The sequence below is a fragment of the Amblyomma americanum genome, chromosome 6, assembly GCF_052857255.1.
Source record: "Amblyomma americanum isolate KBUSLIRL-KWMA chromosome 6, ASM5285725v1, whole genome shotgun sequence".
Lineage (NCBI taxonomy): Eukaryota > Metazoa > Arthropoda > Arachnida > Ixodida > Ixodidae > Amblyomma > Amblyomma americanum.
The window spans coordinates 58,337,228-58,360,948 of record NC_135502.1 but is presented as its reverse complement, the minus strand read 5'-3'; the positions used below and the strand labels follow the sequence as shown (position 1 = coordinate 58,360,948).

General features: G+C 47.7%; 1 protein-coding gene and 1 pseudogene across 2 annotated transcripts in view; one reads left to right on the top strand and one right to left on the bottom strand.

Annotated features, from left to right (window-relative positions):
* The window catches only part of LOC144093539 (neuronal acetylcholine receptor subunit alpha-10-like), a 284,484-nt gene that overhangs the window by 60,713 nt on the left and 200,050 nt on the right, over positions 1–23,721 (bottom strand). For both annotated transcript variants that reach the window (XM_077627065.1, XM_077627064.1), the window contains one exon: positions 12,449–12,626. In XM_077627065.1, coding sequence (XP_077483191.1) covers positions 12,449–12,536 — 88 coding nt within the window. In that variant the 5' untranslated portion in view covers positions 12,537–12,626. The remainder of the gene's footprint in view (positions 1–12,448; positions 12,627–23,721) is intronic.
* LOC144094367 (protein GVQW3-like) lies at positions 123–687 on the top strand (annotated as a pseudogene).

Here is a 23,721-nt window from a genome sequence, read left to right as displayed (position 1 = left end):
GACCTTGAACCTTTGTGCGCATGCGCGAATTTTTTTCCCGTCTGCTGATAGCGTCAGTCGCTGGGACGCAGCGTTTGAGTGAGGTAGTGCACAGTACTATCGTAGGTTTTTTATTAAAAAGAATGGCGGAGCGTCTGAAGCAGCGCTACTGCATCAAATTTTGCCAGAAACTGGGCGACAGCCAAGCGGAAACCATTCGGAAGATTCAGACGGCTTTCGGTGACGATGCTATGAGCAGCGCACAGGTTAAGCAGCGGTACAACCGGTTTAAAGATGGCCGCACATCGGTGGAGAGCGAGCCATGCTTCGGTCGGCCATCAACATGCCGAAATGACCAGGTCATTGCCGAAGTGAACGCTGTGGTGATGCGGGACCGTCGTGTGACTATCCGAGAAATTGCGGAAGAGGTTGGCATCAGCACATTCTATTATCACTGAAGATTTGGCCATGAAGAGAGTTGCACCGAAATTCGCGCCGAAGCTACTCACGGTGGAGCAAAAGCAACTTCGTGTTGAAGTCTCACAGGACGTGCTGGATTCCACAAACAGTGACCCCGACTTCATACACACCATAATATTTGGTGGCGAGTCTAGGGTGTATGGGTACGACCCGAAAACCAAATCCCAGTCGTCATTCCACGTCACCAAGACAAATGAAGGCCCGCCAAGCGCAGCAACGACAAAGTGATGCTGATTGCTTTCCTTGACTCCCGCGGTGTGACACACCACGAGTACGCATCACAGGCTTGAACAATCACCAAAAAGTACCTCAGGGATGTCCTCCGTTGTCTACGTGATGCTGTACGGCGCAAGGAACCGGAGTTGGGGTCAACAAGAAATTGGCGCATCCATCACGACAATGCTTCTGCACATTCCTCGCACTTGATTCAGACTTTTTTCGCGAAAAACCAGATTCCTGTAGTTCAACAGGCTCTTTATTCTCCTGATAGAGCCCCCTGCAACTTCTGGCTGTTTCCTAAAATCAAGAGGCCATTGAAAGGAGTGCGATTTTAGGCAAGAGAGGACATTATAGCTGCAACGACAGCTGAGCTAAACTCCGTACCGAAAGAGGCTTTCTCGGAATGCTTCCAACATTGGCAGCACCGCTGGGAGAAGTGTGTGGAGTCCCAAGGAGACTACTTTGAGGGTGATAAGGTTTCCAACGCTCCAGTTATGCCAGTTTTTTTTTTTCGGCTAAAGGTCGGATACTTATTGCTTCCAACATTGGCAGCACCGCTGGGAGAAGTGTGTGGAGTCCCAAGGAGACTACTTTGAGGGTGATAAGGTTTCCAACGCTCCAGTTATGCCAGTTTTTTTTTTTCGGCTAAAGGTCGGATACTTATTGCTTCCAACATTGGCAGCACCGCTGGGAGAAGTGTGTGGAGTCCCAAGGAGACTACTTTGAGGGTGATAAGGTTTCCAACGCTCCAGTTATGCCAGTTTTTTTTTTTTTCGGCTAAAGGTCGGATACTTTTCTAACAGATCTCGTATGTTCAACTTAAGGGTTGAAGTTAAGCTAAGGACAGCGCAGCAAGCTATGGAAATAAAAATGATAGGTGTAAGGTTAAGAGGCAGGAAGCGGGCAGAGTGGATGAGGGAACAGACGTGAGTTAATGACATCCTACTCGAAATAAAGAGAAGGAAATGGGCTTGGGCAGGGCATGTGATGCGAAGGCAAGATAATTGCTGGTCCTTAAGAGTAACGGACCGTATTGCAAGTGAAGGCAAGCTTAGCAGGGGCGGCAGTAAGTTGGGTGGGCGGATGAGATAAAGAAATTTGCGGGACTAAGGTGGCCCCGGCTGGTACAGGACAGGGTTGATTGGAGAGATATAGGGGAGGCCTCCGTCCTGCAGTGGGCGTAGCCATGATGATGATGACCTATTATGTTAAACGGAGATTTACTGCTGTCATTCACTGCGTGGCCGCCGCTTTTGCCGCTGTCTGTCTCACAGCGACGCTTCAGAATATTTGAGGGGAAAAAAACTGGGATTGCAAAACAAAAAGACACGAAAACTACAAACACAGAGCGAATATTCGAAGATGCTGGACAGTGCTGACAGAAAGTATTGTTAAATCTTATATCTTCTATAATGGGTTTTGTTATTTTGTTTCATATCCAAAGAAGAACTGCACTCTGACTGTGCTTTTCGGGTCTTTTCTCTCGTTGTTTTTACTCAAATATTCTAAGACGCAGCAGCTAGCAACCCGGGAAGTATTTCTAGGCGCCCAAGAATTGTTTTCTCCCTAGAGGAGTATCATGCGCTGTGTTTGCTGTTTTGTTCCATCACCTTTGAGGAAGAACACCAGAGAAGATGGATTAAAATGCGATTCTGCCTGACGGAGGGAAGTCTTGAAACTTGAAAGAGGTCGACTGTTCGCTTCCGGCCCACCAAGCACCGCATGACTTCTTTTTCTTTCTCCGCGTTTCACTTTCCTCCTGTTTTTTTATTCATTACAAGTTGAGTGACGAAAAAAAAATGACGGATGATTTAGCGTTATTAGGCCGAATGAGAATTAGGGGCTCTAAAACTTCGGTTTCCATTTCGTTTACGGTTTCGCTTTGAGGCTCAGTTTTCAAGGTCAAGCAGGCTTCAGGCAAAAGATCGGCGAAATCGGTGAGTGGGGGCCTTAATCCTAGCGCACTAAAATAAAAGGCGACACTTAAGCTCAGCCCTAAAGGTATGACGCGATAGAGTTGATCGGATAATGCCCATATATCCGGAATTGGTTATTCTAGACTTGGCATGCATAGATCGCTAGAAGTCCTCGTACTCCTCCCGGCGTAGTGGTGCAGCTGTTAAGCGACGCGCCACTGCCCTGCGATGGCAGGTGCTGCCACCGGTGGGGCTTGTGCGACCCAAGCTGCTCTTCCCGAGCAAAAATCTTGCGATCAATCATCAATTTAACTGGCACCTGCCACTCTGGGCAGTTTGCTCACAATCCGGTTGACAGGTTGCGATGACGTCACAGGGTCAGGGGACCTACGGAAAGATGCCCACAACTGGGTGGGCACACAGAACGACCTCACAGCAACGGCTAAGGGGCTGAATGGAAACTGTAGTGCTAGCGCGCTAAAATATCGATGAATTAGTTGAACCCATAACCACAAGCTAGCGGTGTCAGGTCCTATTCACGATGCAGTAGACCATCGCGGCAGGGAGAGTTTAACCACCTCCTTTTGAACGCCTAATTCACGTTCATGCCGATCGTTGCGAGAATTCGCGAGAACTACGCAGAAACTTGCTTGAGGCGTTTGTTGTTATTATAGAAGGACGGCAGGCTGGCCGAGTTGGTGCTCCATAACAAGAATTATTTACAACAGCGCTAAACAACAGGACCAGATAAAGCAAAAGACAAACATGGCGCTGTGTTTCAGCGTCATGTTTGTCTTTTGCATGGTCTGGTCCTGTTGTCTAGCGCTATTTTAAATAATTCTTCTTATTATTAATCTGACGTGTGTGCCGTCCTAAATGTATTGAATGTCACGTATACCGAATGTTTTAAATTGCTCGATACAGACTTCTTTTTGAGGGCTGTGAAAGATATTACGATGCGGTCTGTGCACGTGGAATGTGCGGCAAGGTGCACATCCTTTACTGCAATTAAAAGACGAATAATAACTAAAACTATGCTCACCTCCTCTCTTCTTGGTTTTAGGGCACATGATTATAGTGCTAAATTTAAGCCTGGTCAGAATCGAAGGGAAGCTAAGTTTTTAAAATTTCGGTACCGGCTTTGTGGTCGGAGGTATCGAATGTATAAAAAACACTATTTTCAAAATTGGCGAGGGTTTTCTTCCCGACGTTGCACACCGATCAAATTGTGTCACTCGAATATCTAATGCAGGGAATACTTATGTGGCTCATGTGTTTTACGACGTCGAAGACGCTGATGTTATTCTCTTTACAACACCATGTGCACCGATGCCATTTGACAAATGTGCAACGTGGAAAAGCCATCGTAAAGAGGTTTCGAAAGCGTAACTTTAACGTTCGATATTTCGAACCACACTGCCAAACTGAAAATTTCAAGAAGTGGGGTCAGTCTCACTGCTGACGGACTTTAATTTAAAATTAATTTTTTTTTCGCCCGATAGCAAACATGAGAAATGTGAGTGATTTAAACAATTAATCGCCTTTTATTTGCTCTCCGTCGCGTGAATACTATCTGATTTGCTGTATATTCCGCCTGAATAGTCTGAGCCCGCTTATCTATCGCAGCTTTAAGAAGATAAATCGCTATCGAATAATTTTAAATGCCCAGTATACATTCCACCAGCTCCCGACGCAATACGGCATTCATAGAGGAAGAAAAAATAAACACACATAAGGAGAGGAACTAGAAAGGAGGTTGGCTTTCTTCATTTCTTAATCCAAATTATTTCATCCAATGCAAAATAGACAAGATCGCTAGCGCAGCATAAAGACACGTTCAAGAGCCTGTCTACAAAACCGCCTAGCTCGAGCTCCTTCCAGTTGTTCTAAATCAGCTCCATTCCAATATATTCGTTTTTCCGTCTTGGTGGAACGAACTTTGCAGAAACAAACAAACGAAAGCACGTCCCTCCTCCTAATAAGGGGCTCAAAAGCACGCCGGCTACGATCACTTCATTTTTTCGACAGCGGCCAAAAAACTTCGACGGCAGGCGCCGCGGGGATATAGAATGAATCCTATTATCGGCTTCTACAGGAATGCACTTTAATGCGACATTGACGGATTAGTGCCGTCTGATCCTCCGCGAAGAGGCCGCGAGATGGCGTGGCAGGAATTTAACGCACCCCGGGCTTCTCCGTTGAGCTCCCACTTAATCGGCGCTCTTCGCTTCTCGCCTTCCGACCCGGCCAAGAGCTGCGTCTGCTCTCAGAGATCGCGCGGGGAATTCTTTCGCTTGTTTTGGAAGCCTGCGTGAAGGCGCGGTACACCAGCGGTATGTTATGATAGCTTCAAAACGGCAGTAAATATTTTAGCCGACGAATGCATGCAATGTCCCGAGATCATAATGGCGAGAGAGAAAAAGAAACGCTTCTTTTATTTTGTTTCTCGAAGGAAGTATTCTGCGGGTATTCCTTTCTGTCTCAGGCGGAGAGAATAAAACGGGCTTTTCCAACTGCCTTACGCCAACAATGGCTCCGAGTGGTGGATTCTATTGTGTAGCTCGGTAGTCTATTTAGCGTGTTTCAGGGAAGACTTCGCAAGGCTCTTTATTGATTTATTTTTTGCGATCCTATACGTGCAGGTTGGGCGAGTCTTTTGGAAGCGATGAATTATGTAAGAACGGAAAACGGAAAGAAAAAGTATAGCAAGTAGTGTGAATGGATCGAAAGGGAACTGTCCGAAAACCATTGACAGTGCTGCCCAAAAATGTAAAGAAAAAGAAAAGGAAGAAGTTCAAGCGATAAGGAAAGACGAGAAGACAAAAAAATCAAAAGATAGCACAATGCAGGTAGTCGATCTCTAGGAATTCCCCACAAAGCGAAGAGATAGGGCAGACAAATGAAAAGCTTCCCAGGGAGGTCACCCGAGTTTCATATCGATAAATTCTCATCCATAGCTTAGTGAATTTATTGTTTTGTCGTTTCTTAAGTGCATTTCGATGCTCGCGAGAAAATGTTTTTTTTAAACAAATGCCGACAACTACAAACCCAGAGGTAATGCTTCCTTCAGGGCCTTGTGTGTTTGGAAGATAGCAGCAGAAGATGTTTGTGTATGAGAGCAGTTCTATTCTATCGCATGCCTATTAGCGGTGACCAACTGTTCCAAAACTTAACGTACGGGTGAGGCTGTGGCATTGGTACTGATGCATGAAAACTGACACCCTGCTAGCACCTTCCTATCGTCGCAAGCCGGATGGCATCTGAACCTGCTTAGCTCGACGAAAGCATACTTTCATGCAAACCAAATAATTATAGCCAAGCAGTGAAAGGGTGAAGGGAAGGGGAGGAGATAAACCTTCCAGGTTGAGGGCAGACCCTATGGACTTCTTTTTAGCGCAGCATGACGTCTGGGAAGGGGGTACTCGCAGTACACTATGACATGACAGAGCGCTGGCGCTTCAGAAAAAATCCCATGAAAATTTAAGCTGAACAATAAAACCGACTGAAGCTGAGCTAGTTGGTTCATTATAGGAGTATATTTTTCCAGAGTTCAGTGCAGAAAGCAGACTAAAACAGCGGTTAAGGATCGCCAGAGCTGATGATAGACGCAACTTGTGTAGAGCGCTACAGGTCAGTGCATTGATACGACGATTTAAAGGAGAAAGTGAATGTTCACTGCAGCTTAATTTGGTCCCTTTCGAGTCTTCGTCGTACCACAGTGTTCGCAGACAGTAGACAGCTACAGAATATACGGATGCTACATGCAGTGTTCGATGTTTCCAGAGATTGAGAAGAAAATTCTTTTCTTCACTCCTGCTAGCTAGACAATGAAGAGAAGACTTGAGTGATAACATTTTTTTTGTCGCAACAAGATGATATTCCTAGCACCATCCTGCATGCGCAGGCGCACAGGGCTTCTGCGCAAGTCGCTTAAGAGCAGCGAATCTTTAGGAAATTCAGAAAATACATCACATGGCGATGATATTCAGAAGATGTTTGTCATTACGGGAGACTGCCTCACTCACCTTAAGTAGTAGTGGTATGCGGAGTTTTCAGAAGCTGCGCGCGGGTTATTATGTACTCCGCAGTAGAGTGCTGTAGATTAATTTCGGCCGCCTGGGGTTTTAAACGTCCACAGCCACAGTACTACACTTACGCGTTTTTTTTTTCGTTTTGCCTCTATCGAAACGCAGCTGCCACAGCCAGGATTCAACCCTGCGACCTCGGGCTCGGTAGGCGAGAAATAAAGCCACCGAGGCAGCGCGGCAGTTCCCTTCAGCAACGTTTATTGAGAAAAACGTCTCAGTGCGGACCGCCGCCCATGATGGTCTGAAAAAAAAAACAAGCACAAGAACTAAACAATGTAAAAACTTGCGCAACTTCGCAACGTTATAAATTCGTACTTCGGGGATATGTAAGCGTTAGTACGCTTGCATTGATGCACATTGTTGGATAAGCCGATTCTAGAACGCCTACGCCCACTACGATGGTCTTAAACATTTTGTAAGAATTCGCTACGATGCCATGGATTCCGCTCGAGCACGTGGTTTCGGTAGCTGTTGTCCCCGGGTACATGTGCTTCTATTGATCTTTCGAAGCGCGACAATTCGGTCCGAAGTGGCCACGGTATTCAGCGTTCGTAACCGAAAACACTTAATCCAATGTTCTCCGAGCTTGATCGTTTCATGCTACCCTCCCGAAATTTTCACGAAACCAAGCTTCAACTTAAGGGGTGGCGCATCTCTTCCGACTTGCAGAAGGTTCAGTTATAATCTGGCTCAAACGATGGCCTTCAACCTTAAGCGGGCACGAGACCGATGTTCGCATTGAGTGCACATCAGGTCACGCCGCAGCGGCGGTTCAACGGGACAGCCGATCAGTTTGCAGTGGTAGGTGCACTTCTAAACCACATCCGTCAATGACACTGCCCAACTTCGGGCATCGCCTGTCTTTGACGCACCGCACTAAATACGAAACTAGATCGAGAACAAAGGTCACCGTCGTGTCCGCTGCTTTTTCTTATTGCTATTCGATCTGGTACCTCCGCTTCCAGCTGCCTCTAATAACAAATGGTAGTTAAACGAATAGCGAAGAAAAAAATTAATGAACTGAGAGAAGCATCGTCCCAAAATACCTCCCTACTCATACTCTCGAACTTCCGCTACCATTGTGCTGCAAGAAATATTCACCATTGTGACCTCTGGCACAACAGTGAACTGTGTAAGGGGTACACACACCAGATTTTTGTTGTTATATTTTTGTAGTCGCGCACATGAGACTAGTAAGATAAACTGCCAAGTGAAATTCACCAACGCCCTGTAAATAATCTGGATTTGAATTTCCTCCCTCATGTGGTTTTGGTCTTATTTTCTAAAGTCAACCGGTGGCTGCAACGTAAGAATTGTCCTTCGGTCACGTAATGTACAAAACCAAGTAAACTGTGAAATTAAAACAGTTTGGTCATTCGTTGTAATTCCGGCTTTTGGAACAGGGTGGCTCAACAATTTGAGTGAATTAAAACGACGAAGCAGCGATTGCATCGCAGTTTTTTATTTGCTTTACGTGACATGAAGTCAACTTTCATGTCATCGATACTATTCGGCTGTTGAAATCGAAACGAAAATGTTACGAGAGAAGAAATTCGGTGCTAAATTATTTACCGGCCGTACGCGAATTCTGCGTGATGATCACTGTGTGCGGATGTTTTACGCGCCATTCTAAAGAAGAGCACACGGAACCAGAAGCTTGGTTGGCTGTTCTCCTTTCTAAAGCGCACGCCTAAGCAGTTTACTACACAACCTGAAGGGCATTCAAGCAGTGTGGTATTGAAAAAGTATTAAGGCAATGTGATTGCTCAAGCGCATTTTCTCAATGCTGTAACGATCTGTCACCTCTCAGACCATTTGAATCTCATTAATTATCAAAGATATAGGAGGGTGCGACACGCCGCAAGAACGATTTCGTGGTGAATTCAACGAAAACCAAATTATGTCTTACATCGTCAGCAGCCATTCTGAGCAAACAAAAAAGTGTTTTTTTTTTCCATCACTGGCTCGACATTATTGAAAACAGGATCCTTCCCAAGCATAAACGGAAGCTTTTACGCGTGTTTGAAAAACACCAGTTTTTATGCGCTTCACGTTTTGTATATTTTGTGTTGACTTATGCAAAAAAAAAAAAAGACGAAACAAGCTTGTTCTGAAGCCCGCTTCCCCAGAACATCACTAAAGCCGAACGTTGTACGCGGCATTAAAAGCACACTTCGGCAAAAAAAAAAAAAAACCTTTAATCAGAAATGAAGTACATCGGGACGGAGTGAGTACTTAAGTGCTTCTATGGATGTCGCCGTTTCTTTATTTATTTTTTTTTGCTCTTAAAGATAAGTCTGCGGCACGTGGTGAAGATTAGCGGTCGCTGGTGAAAGACATCAACCTGAAAAATCTCGTGGGGCCTCATTAGAACACGTTCGATAGCAGGGCATAATGTCGAGTGCTGAAAAAAAAAGAGAAAAAGCTGACACACTTCGGAGACCCTGAAAATGTGCGGCACTCAGGTTGTATCACCCTGGTTTAGGTCTGCTCGGAACAGGTTTGAATTCCCTTTGGGGGTAACACATTTTTCTCATTTTTGGGATCGTTTTGACGCGAGTAAAAGTGAAAAAAAATGGCTCACTCTTCCTCTCGTCTGCGCTAGAGCTGGCTAGTTTTTATATTCAGTATTACATTATCGTTTCGCACGGTAAACGAAACGAGAAGCAAGAAATTACAGGCAATCCCCACTTTTGAAAAAAAAAAAAAAAAAATTGGTAAGATGGTAATGGCGATGACGACGACGGTGACACTGATGATGATTTCATTTTAATGGTGCTAGTTTAGCTTGGCCACACACCGCCATGGCTATAATGGTCGAGGTCAACATGGGGGAGGGCGAAAGACCAATTTTCCAAGAATTTCGCCCCAGAGAAGCCGAGAATCGGGCCACGGGTAAGGTTTTACACACTGGAAGCCCGATGGGCGCCGACTGGCACTGGGGATCAAGCCCCGCACCTCCCAAATGCGAGACAGATGCTCAGAATTGGTAAAATCACCGAATATAAATGCGGACAGAGGGAATGCCGGCCGTGTTACTAGTGTTTGGAAAGGTGATGTGCATTGCGCTTGGGATCCAGATTTTCATAGACTATATTTCCATGTACTAGATGGACATAAGTTGGCCGCATCTGGCACAGAGTAGGGTTAGTGAATTAGAGATATGCGGGAGAGGTCTTTTCCTGCAGCAGGCGCAGCTAGATTACAATGATGGTGGTGGGGGTTTTTGGGGAAAGGAAATGGCGCAGTATCTTCCTCACATGTCTCCGGACACCTGAACCGCGCCGTAAGGGAAGGGACAAAGGAGGGAGTGAAAGAAGAAAGGAAGAAAGAAAGAGGTTCCATAGTGGAGGGCTCCGGAATAATTTCGACCACCTGGGGATCTTTAACCTGCACTGACATCGCGCAGCACACGGGCGCCTTAGCGTATTGCCTCCATAAAAACGCAGCCGCCGCGGTCGGGTTCGAGCCCGGGAACTCCGGATCAGTAGTCGAGCGCCCTAAGCACTGAGCCACCGCAGCGGATATGGTGGTGGTGGTGGTGGTGATGATGATGATGATGATGATGATGATGATGATGATGGATTAGCTGAGCCATGGCGCCGATATTTGCGCCTAGGCGATGGTGGCCAGCAAAGGCGGCCGCCATACAAGACCTCTCGGTGTAGGTATGCAACGCCACCCCAAGCGCTACGCTATAAACACGAATACGCCTATATGGGAGTAAAATGGGAGGAAGCTGTCCTCCCCCCTATAAAAGGGAGCTCGCTAGAGGACATATTTTTTTCTTTTTACTCCTTTCTGTTCAGAGTGTAGCGTTCGAAAGAAGACGTGTTGGGAACACACATAGGGCTAGCGTCCGCGGCTCTCGCGTTGAGCTGGTGCTTTCGTCAGCCGGCCCCCGGTCTTCACCGGGCTACAAGCTGCCGTCACTGAATGTGGGCGCCTCTCCATAGGTAAGGTAAGGCAAAATGTATACCTTAAGAAACGAACGCTAAAAGAAACAATTTATCTATGATGACAGCAAATTGGCGATGTTTTTCATATTATATTGACTGGCTGTTGTTTTGTAGCTGTTGCCAGGTAGTTTCCCGAGTCAGAAGTTTTATTTACAATAGCTGACTGCCCAGCGCAAGTTGCGTTCCTGTACTTTCGCTGACCTATCACAGCTGCTCCTAACCCGTAACTTGCTGACGTGTACGCTGTATCCGCGGATATCGTGCGACATGTGCATACATACATCAATGCAGAATGGACGTTCTTATTGTAAGTGCAATGAAGTAACCGGCGAAAAATCGAGGAGAAGAAATGGCAGTATGAGAAAGTTTGATTTTTCCAAACTCTGCTGATCCGGCAGACTTTGAAATCAAGGAGGCGTTAGTTGAAGGTTAAGAGGGAAGTAGAATAGAATAAGCAGGGTTCCCTGCCGGGCGAGGGGAAGGCTGAAAGGGGAAGAGAAGGACAAAGTAATCGAAGACGGAAGAGACACGCATGCGAAACTATCACACTCTAGTTTACGTGCTTGCGCACTGTTTGCGAAGCTCTTTTGGTGAGCTGATGATAAAGCATACCTTCGGCAGTGTCCCCTTAAGAAAATAACGCATGCGAGAGGAAAGAACATGCTGGCAATCGCAGCTAGCTATATCGGGATGGTACGGCAAATAGACTGGCAAACTTTTCGTTATCTTGGGCGGTTCGATCGCGGGTAATCACTTTCCTACCGACACACGAATTACTTGAGGACAAGCAAAGAAAACGATGACAACTTTACGCCGAACAGCTTGACGTCGAATGGAGGAGTGTTAAGTGGGCATTTCAGCGAAGAAAAAATACGAGTGAAAACGGGAAGCAGCAGACAAGAAAAGTGATTACGTTTGATGAAAGTTATGGTCTAGGCGCGCTACGTCTTCTGCTCGCATTTTTTTCAAACAACGGCGGCACACGAGCTACACTGTAGAGCGCGAGCCGCCTTCTCGGAGCGAATTCATGAGCTGCGTCTCTGCAATGATTTGCATAATTGTGCTCACAGAACACAGTGGAGAACAATACAAATTATTGCAGTGCACCGGGACATATGAAGAAGCGTGGCGCTTGTCTAATTTTACCAGTTGATGCCTTCGCGAACAATATTGGAGTGCTTGCCAATTGTAGTGCTGGGCATAAGGGATCTTATAATGCATTATAAGTTTTGAAACTTTTTGATGATTGCCTCGTTCACTGGCGTACTAAGACAACGTGATTAACTAAAACGCTGCTGCCTACAAACTACAGGCGAGAGCAACTTATCTTCGATATGACGAGCGCGAGCCGTCAGCTTTCAGGCCTGTTTGGTTCGCTCGTGGGCGTGTGGCGACAGCGCACTGGTGGAAGCAGTCACCTCGCGCTAGTAGTTTTCCATTCACGTAGTTTCCTGAGAGCAGTTTGGTCGTTCTACCAAGTTTGTAAGAACTTTAATGAAAAATACCGATACACAAACAGACAGCGAACATTGCGGCGACATAGCGCCTTGCTTATGCCACCTTTTTTTCTCCTACGGTGCGCGTCGACCTTGGCTACTTCTTAATCAATCTGTTAAGAACAGCGTCACACCTTCACATAGCAGATTTATGAAGCAGTTTTGCTTTCTAGTGGTGAGTTACCTCTTTTCATATGCAGCCGCTCGTCCCCCTGGCTGGCCTTTGAATTCATCCTTCATTTTTTTCCTCGCAGTAGCCGGTACCTTGAAATGCCATTAGGTCCAGTACCTGTACCAACGAAGTAACTCACCGAGCCACGGGATCAGAAGTAGCACAGCGCTCCAGCAACGGTGGACGGGCCGGGAGCGCAGCGCTGGACTTCTGAACGGGAACTTCATACTGGCTCCCTCAGCGCCCCCTAGATGGCGTCACCGGCTGCCGAGCTCGCGCCACGTTGTTGGCGGGCTGCCCGCTTCTGGACGCTCCACCTAAGGAAAGGAGGCGAGACGCACGCTCACTCGTCGGCCAGCATGGACAGAATACTCAGGGCATAAATAGACCAGTTTCAGGTAGAATGTTCCTACGAGCCGTCGTATGATTCTGAGTGTGTTTTTAAAATCTCTTCGCACGCATCAGAGTAAAGTCGTGAATTCAATAATACGTTGTGCAGTGACGACGATTAACTATATTTTACAGTAATGGGGCGTCCTTTGGGGAATCCGGAACGGCCGTTGTATAAAAAGAATCGGCATGTTGCAGTACGTGACTCTTTGTTCCCAGGGGTAGCGAATATTCCAAAGTGTTTTTTTCTTCTGGTCAGTGTGAGATTGCAGTTATGTTGAAGAAAAGACATGATCGCCGCAAGGGTGGCTTGACCAGACACCGCCGTATGGTAGATGCGTTTTTTTTTTTGGCACTAGGAAAATATTTCAACTAAGAAGTGCTGCAAATACAGTTGCTCCCGTTGCAACTCTGGATGTCCGCATGACTATTAAGATGAAACGCTATGCAACGGGTACACAACACGAACTTCAGAATCTCGCGGTTGGCTGGAAAATGGCAGAGTTTTGCTCCAGTGTGCGCAACATGTTGTCTTCACGAAAAAAGAAAGGGCGCTAATAAGGTTAGCGCGCAGGCAGAACAGAAAGTAGTGCACGCCACACCACACCACACCACACCACACCACACCACACCACACCACACCACACCACACCACACCACACCACACCACACCACACCACACCACACCACACCATACGCCACGGGGCAGAGTACAAGATAGTAATAAGCAATATTTTCCTCTCTTCTGGCCTCAAACGCCTGTTAGCATCACCTCCAGATAGCGTGCAGGCAGAGACTATGGGAGTTCTGTCGTTCCTATTTAATAGACCCCCAGTTAATATGAACGAGCTGAATTACGGATAATTTTTATGGAGACCAAACTCTTTTAATATATTTACGCCTCGTTACTATGAAAAATCGTTGCCCGCACAATGTGCGGGCTGAGAATGCACGAAACTCATTGGGGTCCATATATTTTTGCCGAGTTAAAAAGGACAGTGACGTCAAAACTTCGACAACTTTTGCCAGGTACTATATAACAGGAGAGAAAGAACTGACAAAACTATCAGGAGTTAAATAGAAAGATTTGAATGATGATGATGAATTTTTATGGCGCAAGGGCTGCTTTAGCCAAAGAGCGCCATGGCACAAGGTATTTTAGTTTACACAAGGTGGGGTGAAAGACCCATTTCCCAAGCATATCACCCTATAAAGAAGACGAACACCGGGCAGGAGAAAGCTTGTACCCATTTTATGACCGGTGGGTACCCGGCAGCACCGGGGATCGAACCCCGCACCTCCCGAATGCGAGGCGGATGCACAAACGACTAGGCCACCGCTGCGGTCTAGAAAGGTTTAGAGCTCGCTTACTCAAATGTCTTTAATACATACTAACACGTGAATCATTTCGCCGCCTCCACAGAAACAGATCGCTCGAAATGCAAGTTACAGAAAGGCGTGCGCCCGATTCGGCCGCAGACCTGAACGAGGCCTGCGTGGTTGGAAAGAACCAAAGCGGATGTGTCATCTTTGTCGCATGGAGAACGAATACGCAAGAGCGGAGGGGAAGGCACAGTGACTGAGGGTACGCTAAGTGAGAGGGATCCCGAAGAAAGAAACCCGGGAGTCTTCAGAGGGAAGTGGGAGTGCCGTAACGATAGGCCGCAGCACGAAAAAGCTACTACATGCATCTGTAAGAAATTCTGGTGAAAGCAGTCTGAGAGACCGGTAAAGGAGGGCACGGAAAAAATAAGCAGGGGAAAAAAAAGCACGCAAAAAGACGGAAAGAACTGAGGTTGTCTTTCTACAGCCCACGAGCGCCATACGGTGTGTGCCACTCACCGACCACGGCGACAACAGAAGGAAGACAAGCACGCAAACGGGACCGCACATTCCGCTCTGCACGGGTGCGTAGCCCAACTGCTACTTTTTGCACCCCTCTGAAAATTTTTAACCCTAGGTGTCCGCGTGTCGGCTCCGCTTTGAGGAACAAACGCGACCTTCACATGGAGTGGAGTCCTTGCTGTCGTCAGTTTGCAGTGCTTGTTTCACAGAAGCCCATACAAATGGCGCCGGGGCGGAGCTCTGCATGCGGGATTTTTGTTTCGGGTGGTTTCATTCTACTACAATAAAGCGAGCAAAAGAAACAATCTCGGTGAAAAAGCGACCACCATGTTCTTAGCACTCGTTAAGAGATTTCAACCGCTGTTTCTGCCTCAGGCGTTTGTATCGTGCTATGTCAGTTTCGAGACAGTCCTCGTAGTGCACCTGCTGGACATCATAACAATTTTTTTTCATCCATGGCTTCGTACAACATGATCGTATTTTCGTCACGAAGACTACGTCATCAAACTCGGACGCTTCAAGCTCTACAGAGAAAGGGTGAGGCAAAGCTTTCGCTTGGCGTCTGTTTTGAAACTGAATAGTAAGCCTTTCGGAACCGTGCAAGAAACGCAAGTATGCCGAGATGAAGAGTATGCGCGAATAGTTCGCTGTAAGCTGCTGCGTTCGTGTGAACGCGCGAAGTCCGGACGGGTTCGCGGACCCCACGGTCGGGACCATACGGTTGGGACCATACGGTCCATAAGGTCCTCTCGCCGTAGTCCAAATTTAATCATTGAGTTACGAAACTCGGGATCAGAATTGGGGCACACTCTGCAACATGTTTCTGGAGGCAAACATACGTAGGCGCCTCACCTCCGAGCAGTTTATCTGACTGCCGCAGGGGGGCGTGACAGTCAACAAGCCTGCGAGTTCTGCACCAATCCGGGTACTGAATTTTCATACACTAGTCCTAAGGCGGTCGTTTAATATGCGACCAAAATAAAGTAGATTCTCCAAAGGGGCATAGGACTACCGCGTGTTGGCTCTCGTCCACTTAGCAGAGGAGCATCTCTAGGCCAATTATTGACGCTCTTTTTCCTTTGCTTCTAGGGGGAATTTCTCTACTAGAACTTCAATCGGCGGAACATCAATAAAAAATAAAAACAGAGCACCACAGCAATTTTGCTTCGAGCTTTACTGGAGAGCTAAGCAACTATTGCGTAGTCTAGTGCTGCTAAACGCTATTTTTGCAGAAAACAAGCGCCGTTTGAAAAAACTACATGACATTACGTCTCTGTAGCTTGAATTGCGTGTCTTCATGCGCACTCGCAGTTGCCCTACAGCACTGAATTTAAGGGCTGGCGCCCCGACCACCACTACAACAAAGCTACATAGGATGCTCAGAAAACGACGAGACGACGACCGCGAGCCCACTATTCCTCCCCGGCAACCTTTAATACCCGAGAAAGCTGCAAACGCCATTTCCCCAAGATTGGAGACTGCGCCGGCGGCGCACTAGGCGCCAGTCAAGAGCACCTGGCCCCAGCAGTGCTACGCCGCAGCAGCAACACGTTGAGACACGGAATAAAGAACGACACGAGTCGCCCTGGAGGCTCCTCGAAGCCGGTGAAACAGCGCTCGGTATACGCCTCAGGCCGCAGAGAGACGGAAGGAAGAGAAAGAAAAAAAATAGTAATGAAAAGTAAAGGCGAGAAGAAAAAAAAAAACACTCTCGCCGCACGCGCGCGCGTGCGCGCGACGATTCCATTACTTTTCTCAACTGCGAGCAGCTCGGGAAACGCGCACGCAACGCGAGAACTCTGCGTAGCCGCTTCGCGTTCTCCGAGTTGTGCGGGCAGGAACGATGCAGGTGCACCGGTTCCCACGCGGTGTGGGGAGCGTCCGGAAGAGGGAGTGCGCCGCGCCAGCCTCCGCCCGGGGGCGCTTCGCCGACGGGCGGAGAAGTTCGCAACTGGCGTTCGAGACGGGGAAACTAAAAAGAAAACAAAAAGAACCGGCGCGCGCTGGAACGTTTTGCGCAGGCGGTTTCTTTTCCTTAAAAACAGAAAGGAAAAGAAATAAACACCGGGTGAGCTTACAGCGTCTCCTCCGGCAGCAGCGCAACTGCGTGTAACTCGCCAGCGCTTCCGCGGTGGGGTGGCGGCATCAGCGGCGAAAGCAAGGTGCTCTCTCCTTGTGCCCCGCTTTCTTTCTCCACTGGGCTCGCTTTGCGTGCGTGCCGGGGAACGTCTTGTCTCTCGCACAAAGTGAAAGCCCGAAATTGTTTGCGTGTTGTCGACACTCGAGTCGCGCGTTCTCGATGCCGCCGCTTTTTTCATGCCCATCTGCTGAGGGAGGATTATGCGCGAAAGAGAGTATCGACGCGTGTGAGCATCCTCACAGCTGCCGGGCGATATCTTGATATTCTTTATTTTTCAGTCTTTCTTTCAACTCGGCGTGTTCCTTTGAAAAACGGGATTTTGACTCGTTGTCTCCAGGACTGCATTTCGGGTTCACTTAAGACGGGAAAACGAGTCTGGGGTGTTCTATTTCAGCAGCGTCCGACCGGAGACAACAAACCGCAGTTTGGGCTCGGAATTTCTCAATCTCGCAATGTAAATTTTAATGTAGCTGTGCATTCGCTATATCAGTATGTATACTACGCGCTAGGCATGATTTCTTCGTATTCTTATGCATCGTTTGGTAACCAAAAAAAAAAAAAAACTGGAGCGGACACTTAAGCTCCGCCTCAAGGGTACGACGTGTAGCGGCACTATCATCATCAGCAGAGATGCGCCGCCTCGGCTCGTGACATGCACCGCGCTCCGTTAATTTGCAGGGGACTAAGTCTCGGTCCCTCTACAGACGCTATAGCGTAATGGGTTAATTCTCCTATATGCCGCATTGGGCGTTTTCAACTTTATATTCATAGATATCTGGGAGTCCTCACACCACTCCTGGCGCAGTGGCGCAGCGGTAAAGCGATGCTCCACTGCCCTGGGATGGCAGGTGCTGCCACCAGTGGGGCTTGTGCGACCAAGGTTGCTCTTCCCAGAGAACGTTTCACAACCAATCGTTAGTTTAACTGCCACCTGCTATGGTGAGTAGTTTGCTCGCAACCCAGTAGGCAGGTAGTGATGATGCCACAAGGTCACGTGACCTCGGTGGCCCACCTGCCTCCTAGGTTGCTTGTCTAGGAATTACAGTGAATTCTTCGGTCACGGTCAACAACGTCGACGTCGTCGATGTTGACACTGACAGCGATGTTGTATTTTCTGCGACAGGAGCTTCTTAACGCTATCGCGTTGATATCGATAAACTATGGTAGCATATCTCCTTACCACCACCTTCACACCGACCCTGTAAGCCGCAAACCCTCTCCATTCTCCTCACCGGTTGCTTCACACCATTTCTCCGTCTTTACTCTCACATTTTAACGCTATAGCGTTAAATACCTTGTGTAGCGGAAAATCCCGCGTCAGTTTCGTTGATCGTGAGAGAAAAATCTACCGAAAATCTCCAGAGAACCAACCTGGGAGGCAGGTGGGCCACCTAGGTCACGTGACCTTGCGGCGTCACCACAACCTGTCGACCGGGTAGCGAGCAAACTACTCGCCATGGCAGGTGGCAGTTAAATTAATTATTTGTCGCTCGGGAAGAGCAACCTGGGCCGCACAAGCCCCACTGGTGGCAGCATCTGCCATCACAGGGCAGTGGCGCATCGCTTAACCGCTGCAACACTGCGCCAGGAGGGGTATGAGGGCTCCCAGGGATCTATGAATATGAAGTATAAAATGATCAACTGTGCATATATGTGAAGTTACCAATTGCACTATCACATCACGTCCTTAAGGCGGAGCTTCAGTGTCCCCTCTAGTTTGTTAATGCGAAAGTATTACTAGTCCCGTTACAAGAAAACCCGGCGGCTTGTGTTGGTGTGTGTACTTGCAGCGGGTACAGAAAATCCAAGCGATGGGAAGACAAATATGGTGACGTCATCAAAAGGACGTATGACGCACACAGCAAGCCGAGCACCGCCACTTCAGAGAATCCTATACATGTCGTTCGCACGCACGCAACGTGTGATGCGGTTTCTAGTAGTTATGTGTCACCAACTGTCCCACAACTTTACCCTCCTGTGATAGAATGTATTCTAATTAGCCGAATCGCTTAGCAATTTTGCTGAATGATATAGCCATTCTTATTCATCTCTAAGGCAATAAAAAAGGACTATCTGAGATTATATGCACGCTTTCGCAATATAGAGAAATATTTGCCGCTGGAACGTGTGCGATTTCGTTAAAAAAGACGCAGCAGTCATCGTTTTGTCAACATCCCCCAGTCCTCTACGATGGTAGCAGTGAAATAAATAAAATGCCTTAGAATGTAGGGCTGCGCCAACACTAGCGAGAGCTAACATACCCAACGAGAATGATTAATCGGAAAACGTTAAAGCCTCTGTTGCAGTTTAGCTCAGTTTTGTAGATGCTATCTCCTCAGAAGTGCGACAGTGCTTCGCCCCCCTCCGGCCTCGTTCCCATTCTGCTTTCCTGTCGAAAAACTTCATAGTTTCAATATGTAAAGAGAGAGGCGGCGAAGCTGCTCGCTTCCCTGCCTGTCGCTGCATGGACAGAAGTGCAACGTGTTTCAGATGCACTCCGACAACCTTCCTGTACAAGCAAGAAAGAATGCAAGAACGAGGAAAAAGCAAGGGAAACAGTTGAAGCCGTGAACCTACATGTGCTGTTTTGAATATGGAAATGAGCTGTTGCTCTTATCGCTCTCAACGCTATTCCCAGCTTCTGCAGGGACAGTGCAGGGGCGCCTCGTTGTTACCCACTCCATTTTATAGGAACTTTTTTTTTTTAAACCCTGCGTGGCAGCTTTTCCGCATTAAGGATCCCTATGCGGAAAAGCCATCTTTCTCGCACCGCCAAAAGAGGCGTCGTTGTTCGAGGAATTTTAAAACGTCGCTGCCATCCCAGGGGAGCAAAGACGGGGGCCTGCTTTCCTCATTAAGCATTTAGGCCCGACGATTTCGTTAACACGTCTTATAAACAGAGTGCGACGGGCGGAATTAGAAGAAAACGCGGCGAATGGGGGAACGAAATTGGTTCGATTGGAAGCACATCGTCGCTTCAATTACGGCACTGGAAAGAAAGGCGCGTGCATTCTTTTGGCGATGAAAGGAAGTGTGCCAGTTGGGCCCGAACGCATGGGAGTTTGACGCTTTTCGTGCTAACCTATTTACCTGCAGCGTCTCGATTTGATGTTGTGTGTGCTCGACTCATTACTGCACTCAGGCAGTGTACTGTGCACTGAAAAGGTGAGGTCGTGTTCACTAGCCTTTCGAAAGACTGATCCGAGACGGGCGCATGCCACTGCGGCGATTGGCGAGAAAATAGAGCGCGGCTCATGTTCCCAGCCTATCTAAAAGAAGCTCAAAGAATCTGTGTGGTTTCAGTGTTCGTGCTTATGCATTAGCGGCGGTGTACAAGTAAAAGCTGAATGCCGGAAACCATTCATTTTACATCAAATATAAACGCACACCATAGACTTTACTACGCCTGCGGCTAGCTTCGACTCCTCACTTCTGCTAGAGGCAGAAAGTTTACTGTAGAGTTTGAAAGCACTACGAGCATCTATTATCTAAAATTGTGAACTAATTATTCCCTGAAAAAAAAAAGAAGGTCGGCGCGGCGAGAAAGCAAAAGCAAGATAAAAAAGAAAGACACGAAATTAAACTGGCGTGCCAGACACGCTTTAATAATTTAGGGTGAGTGCTCTGCGAAATATATGACTCGGCGCTGTCAGGCCTGTAGCCACGTGGGTCGTCAATAGGGCAGCGTGGAACAAGGCAACGAAAATATTAAAAGGGACGCTGCTTAATCTTCAGCCTTTATAAAACGTGCCAGCATCTTTCGCAGCCTGCAGAGCTGCCTTGTCGGGATACACTCGGCACCCGCCACCACGCAGGGCGCCTCTCTCGCGCAGCTGGTAGACGCATCGCCTGGACGAGCAGTTTACTCGGGCAGTATCTCAGTTCTTCCCGTCAGTACACAGAAGAGGCGTTACTGTGACAACAACCACATCGCGGCCCTGAGGCGCGGCAGCGTTTGCACTAGCGCAGCGCCCCCCGACGGCGCGAGTCTTCTTTCAAGCCGCCCCCCGGAGGCTGCACTGTGCTTGGGCGGTGCGAGCCCTCTGCAGCGCCTCTATCGACCGCGACGCTGATCGCAGCGCCACCTGAGAAGTTTCCGCTTCATCGAGTCGAGCCTCGCGGCAGTCACTGCCCGGCTGCGAAAAGTCAAGCGTTGTAAGTCACACCAAGGAGCGGCAGTGTCCCCGCATACTCCTGTAGCCGCGGTTGTTATACTTGGCCATGATGCCTTGCATGGATTCCATCACCAGCGCCTCCAGGCACACATTCATTTTTCAGTCGACGCACGCTTTCGACTGACTTGGTGATGGGCTTCTCTGGAGTGAAATGCTTGACAAAATGCGCCCTCAAACCCATCGCTAGCATACCAGATACGTTAGCCATGGTGTTTTTTAGGCAAGCTGTTTTAGCGCTGCTAAATTTGAATCGAATGAAATAATTAATTCAAATCACAATCGGCTACAAATAAGGAGGGCTGTATAAACCTCAGGGGTGAATAGAACTTGGTAGAAAAAAACCTTGCGGATTCGAAGTAAAGGCTTGCGCTGACACATCTTAAACAAGATCTCGGCAGTTTCGTGGATTTCACTAAGCGCATAATGTTATGATGCTTCCGCGCAGTGCAGTATGATGAGTACTATCAGAGGGCGTGCTTGAAACCACAAACGCTTCAGCGTTGCTTACAACAAATTATATTCGCGTCCAGAGCATAAAAAACAGCAGTGACAAAGAACACGTTCCGGTGGAATACACGGGCTTGTTCAAACGCAGCAGGTACAATCGAAATACGCTTGTATACGGTACAGCATGAAATAAGAGGACAAGAACGCTCTGTGATAATTGTTGCCAAGCTGAGTAACCAAATTCTCAAGTGAAGTCGAGAGTTGGACAAAATCTCGTCTGGTAGGGGACAATCATGATAAAACTTAAAAAGAAGGGACGCTGACCAAAAATAAAAACAAAACGACGTTTCGGCTCCCGTACGGAAGCTTTATTCACAATGAGAAGAATTAGGTAGTGCATCTAGACTAAATACGCTTGAAAAGAGGCCGCAGGGAGAGTGCCTATACAAGAGTTAGATTTCCAGTGTTGCGATTGAGGGTGTGATTAGTCGTTTGAATGAATAATGATTCGAGGCCAAGGCGATGGTACAGATTATTTTCAGTTGCCAGCACGTGTGGCCTACCCCGGTCGATATCGTGTCCGGTTGATATGGAGTGTTCGGCGATAGCATTAGAGTTCACTTTTTGGTTTTTAACATCATTACAATGTTCTTTTAGGCGCCTAAAAGAACATTGTACTGATGTTACAATACGCGGTTCAGTTCTACCTGGTCTCATCTGTTACTGCCGTCTGGTGACTGAAAGCCCAGAACAAGCGACAATTCGTGGAAGGCAGAAGGGCAGAACTTGAGGGACAGCCATGGTATGCCGAGTCCCCGCATCTGTCCGAGCATCGCGGTGCAAAAAGCGCCACTTCCGATCCGTGCGCGCACTAATCCCCCCCCCTCACCCTCTCCCACGCACCAAACGCGTGTGCGGCCGCCTCAGAGTGGTCTCTCTTTGGGCTTCCGCCACCACTTCCGGCGTCCTTTCCGATTTCTCTTCCAGGGTTGATCACCACCGCTCTTTTCTGGTTTCTTGTACCCCTTTCCTTGCCAACTGCGCCTTCGTGCTCTCAGCTTGACCCCCTCCCTCTTTTTCCTTTGTTTTTAACTCCTGGCTGAACCCTTTCTCTTCATCTCTATTCGGCTTATCTAGTTCTTTCTTCATTTGCCCTCTTGTTCGTGTACAGTCCGTTGGTGGGTGCCACCCTCGTCCTAAGTAATCAGGAATCTCGAGAGAGGGTGCTTGCGTCAGTTGGCCGATTAGCTGATATTATGTTCGGAGCAGGATTTCCGCCCTTGCCGGCCGGCCACCCGTCGCGGGTCAGTACGTCCTCAAGGGCTTTCGCTGCTGACGCGAGACGTACGCACTACCTCGCCTCTTCCTGCATTTCACTTGTCCGTCTTCTTCTTTTTCAACATTTTTCTCTCTAGACTACGTCCAAGAATTCACCTTCTCTTCCTTGCCAAGCGATGGTAATACACGAACTGCCAAGTTAAGCACTTATCCCAAAATAGCCACTCTAGTTGAGGTACAAGGAGAAAAATTGGCTTAAGAGACAAATATTTAGAAATACGCCGATCGCATTAGGAATGCCTAAATACCTCGCAGCGCTGCATTCATTCCAGAAAGAAAACAATGGGATCGACAGTGAGAAGAAAAATCTGAAAGCAAGAGTCTCGCCCAAGGAGTCGAGCCTACCGCTAGGGATATCGATCTACTTTTCCCCATGAAACGTCGTAATGCAAACGAGTGCTTTATTGCTGCTGTTTTTCCTGCTTGCACATCGGCGGCACTTATGGTCTGCTCAGGGCGGTCATTTGCAGAGACACTCACACACGATTTATTATTGCCTAAAGCTTGCGGCGCTTACAGTAGCTCGTCAGAAGGCTAGCGCTTTAGTAAGAATCTTCTTTGTCAGCAGACGAAGAAGCACATGAATGGGAAAGATAGCAATTTAGAGGAGTTCATCAGTTTTAGTCATTAATATCCAAATTTTTTCAAAAATGAAATTTTTTTACTGCAAGAAGCAAATAAGTGACCCCACTTTTATGATTACTGCAAGTCTAAAGACCCTGTCAAGTTATCCGATCGTGTGAATGGTGCACTGACAACTCCTGTGCGGCAGTCATCCCCCAGTTTACGTATGCGGTGAAGACGACAAAAAAAAATACCGCTCACGAAAATTGTTAACAGGAATATTGCATTCACCCTTTAGTATAATGAAGTAATAATCCGCTAAACCAAACCCCTTAAAATCGAGAATTGTGATAAAATTTACATGCAGACGAGATACGATTTGAAGCACACACACCTCTAGTACAACTCCCCCCCCCCCCCCCAAAAAAAAAAGCCAATGCACAACTTTTTCCCAAATGTTAAATGCCGTTTCCAGTCGCAGCGCGACAGCATCAGTCAACCTGTTCACATGTG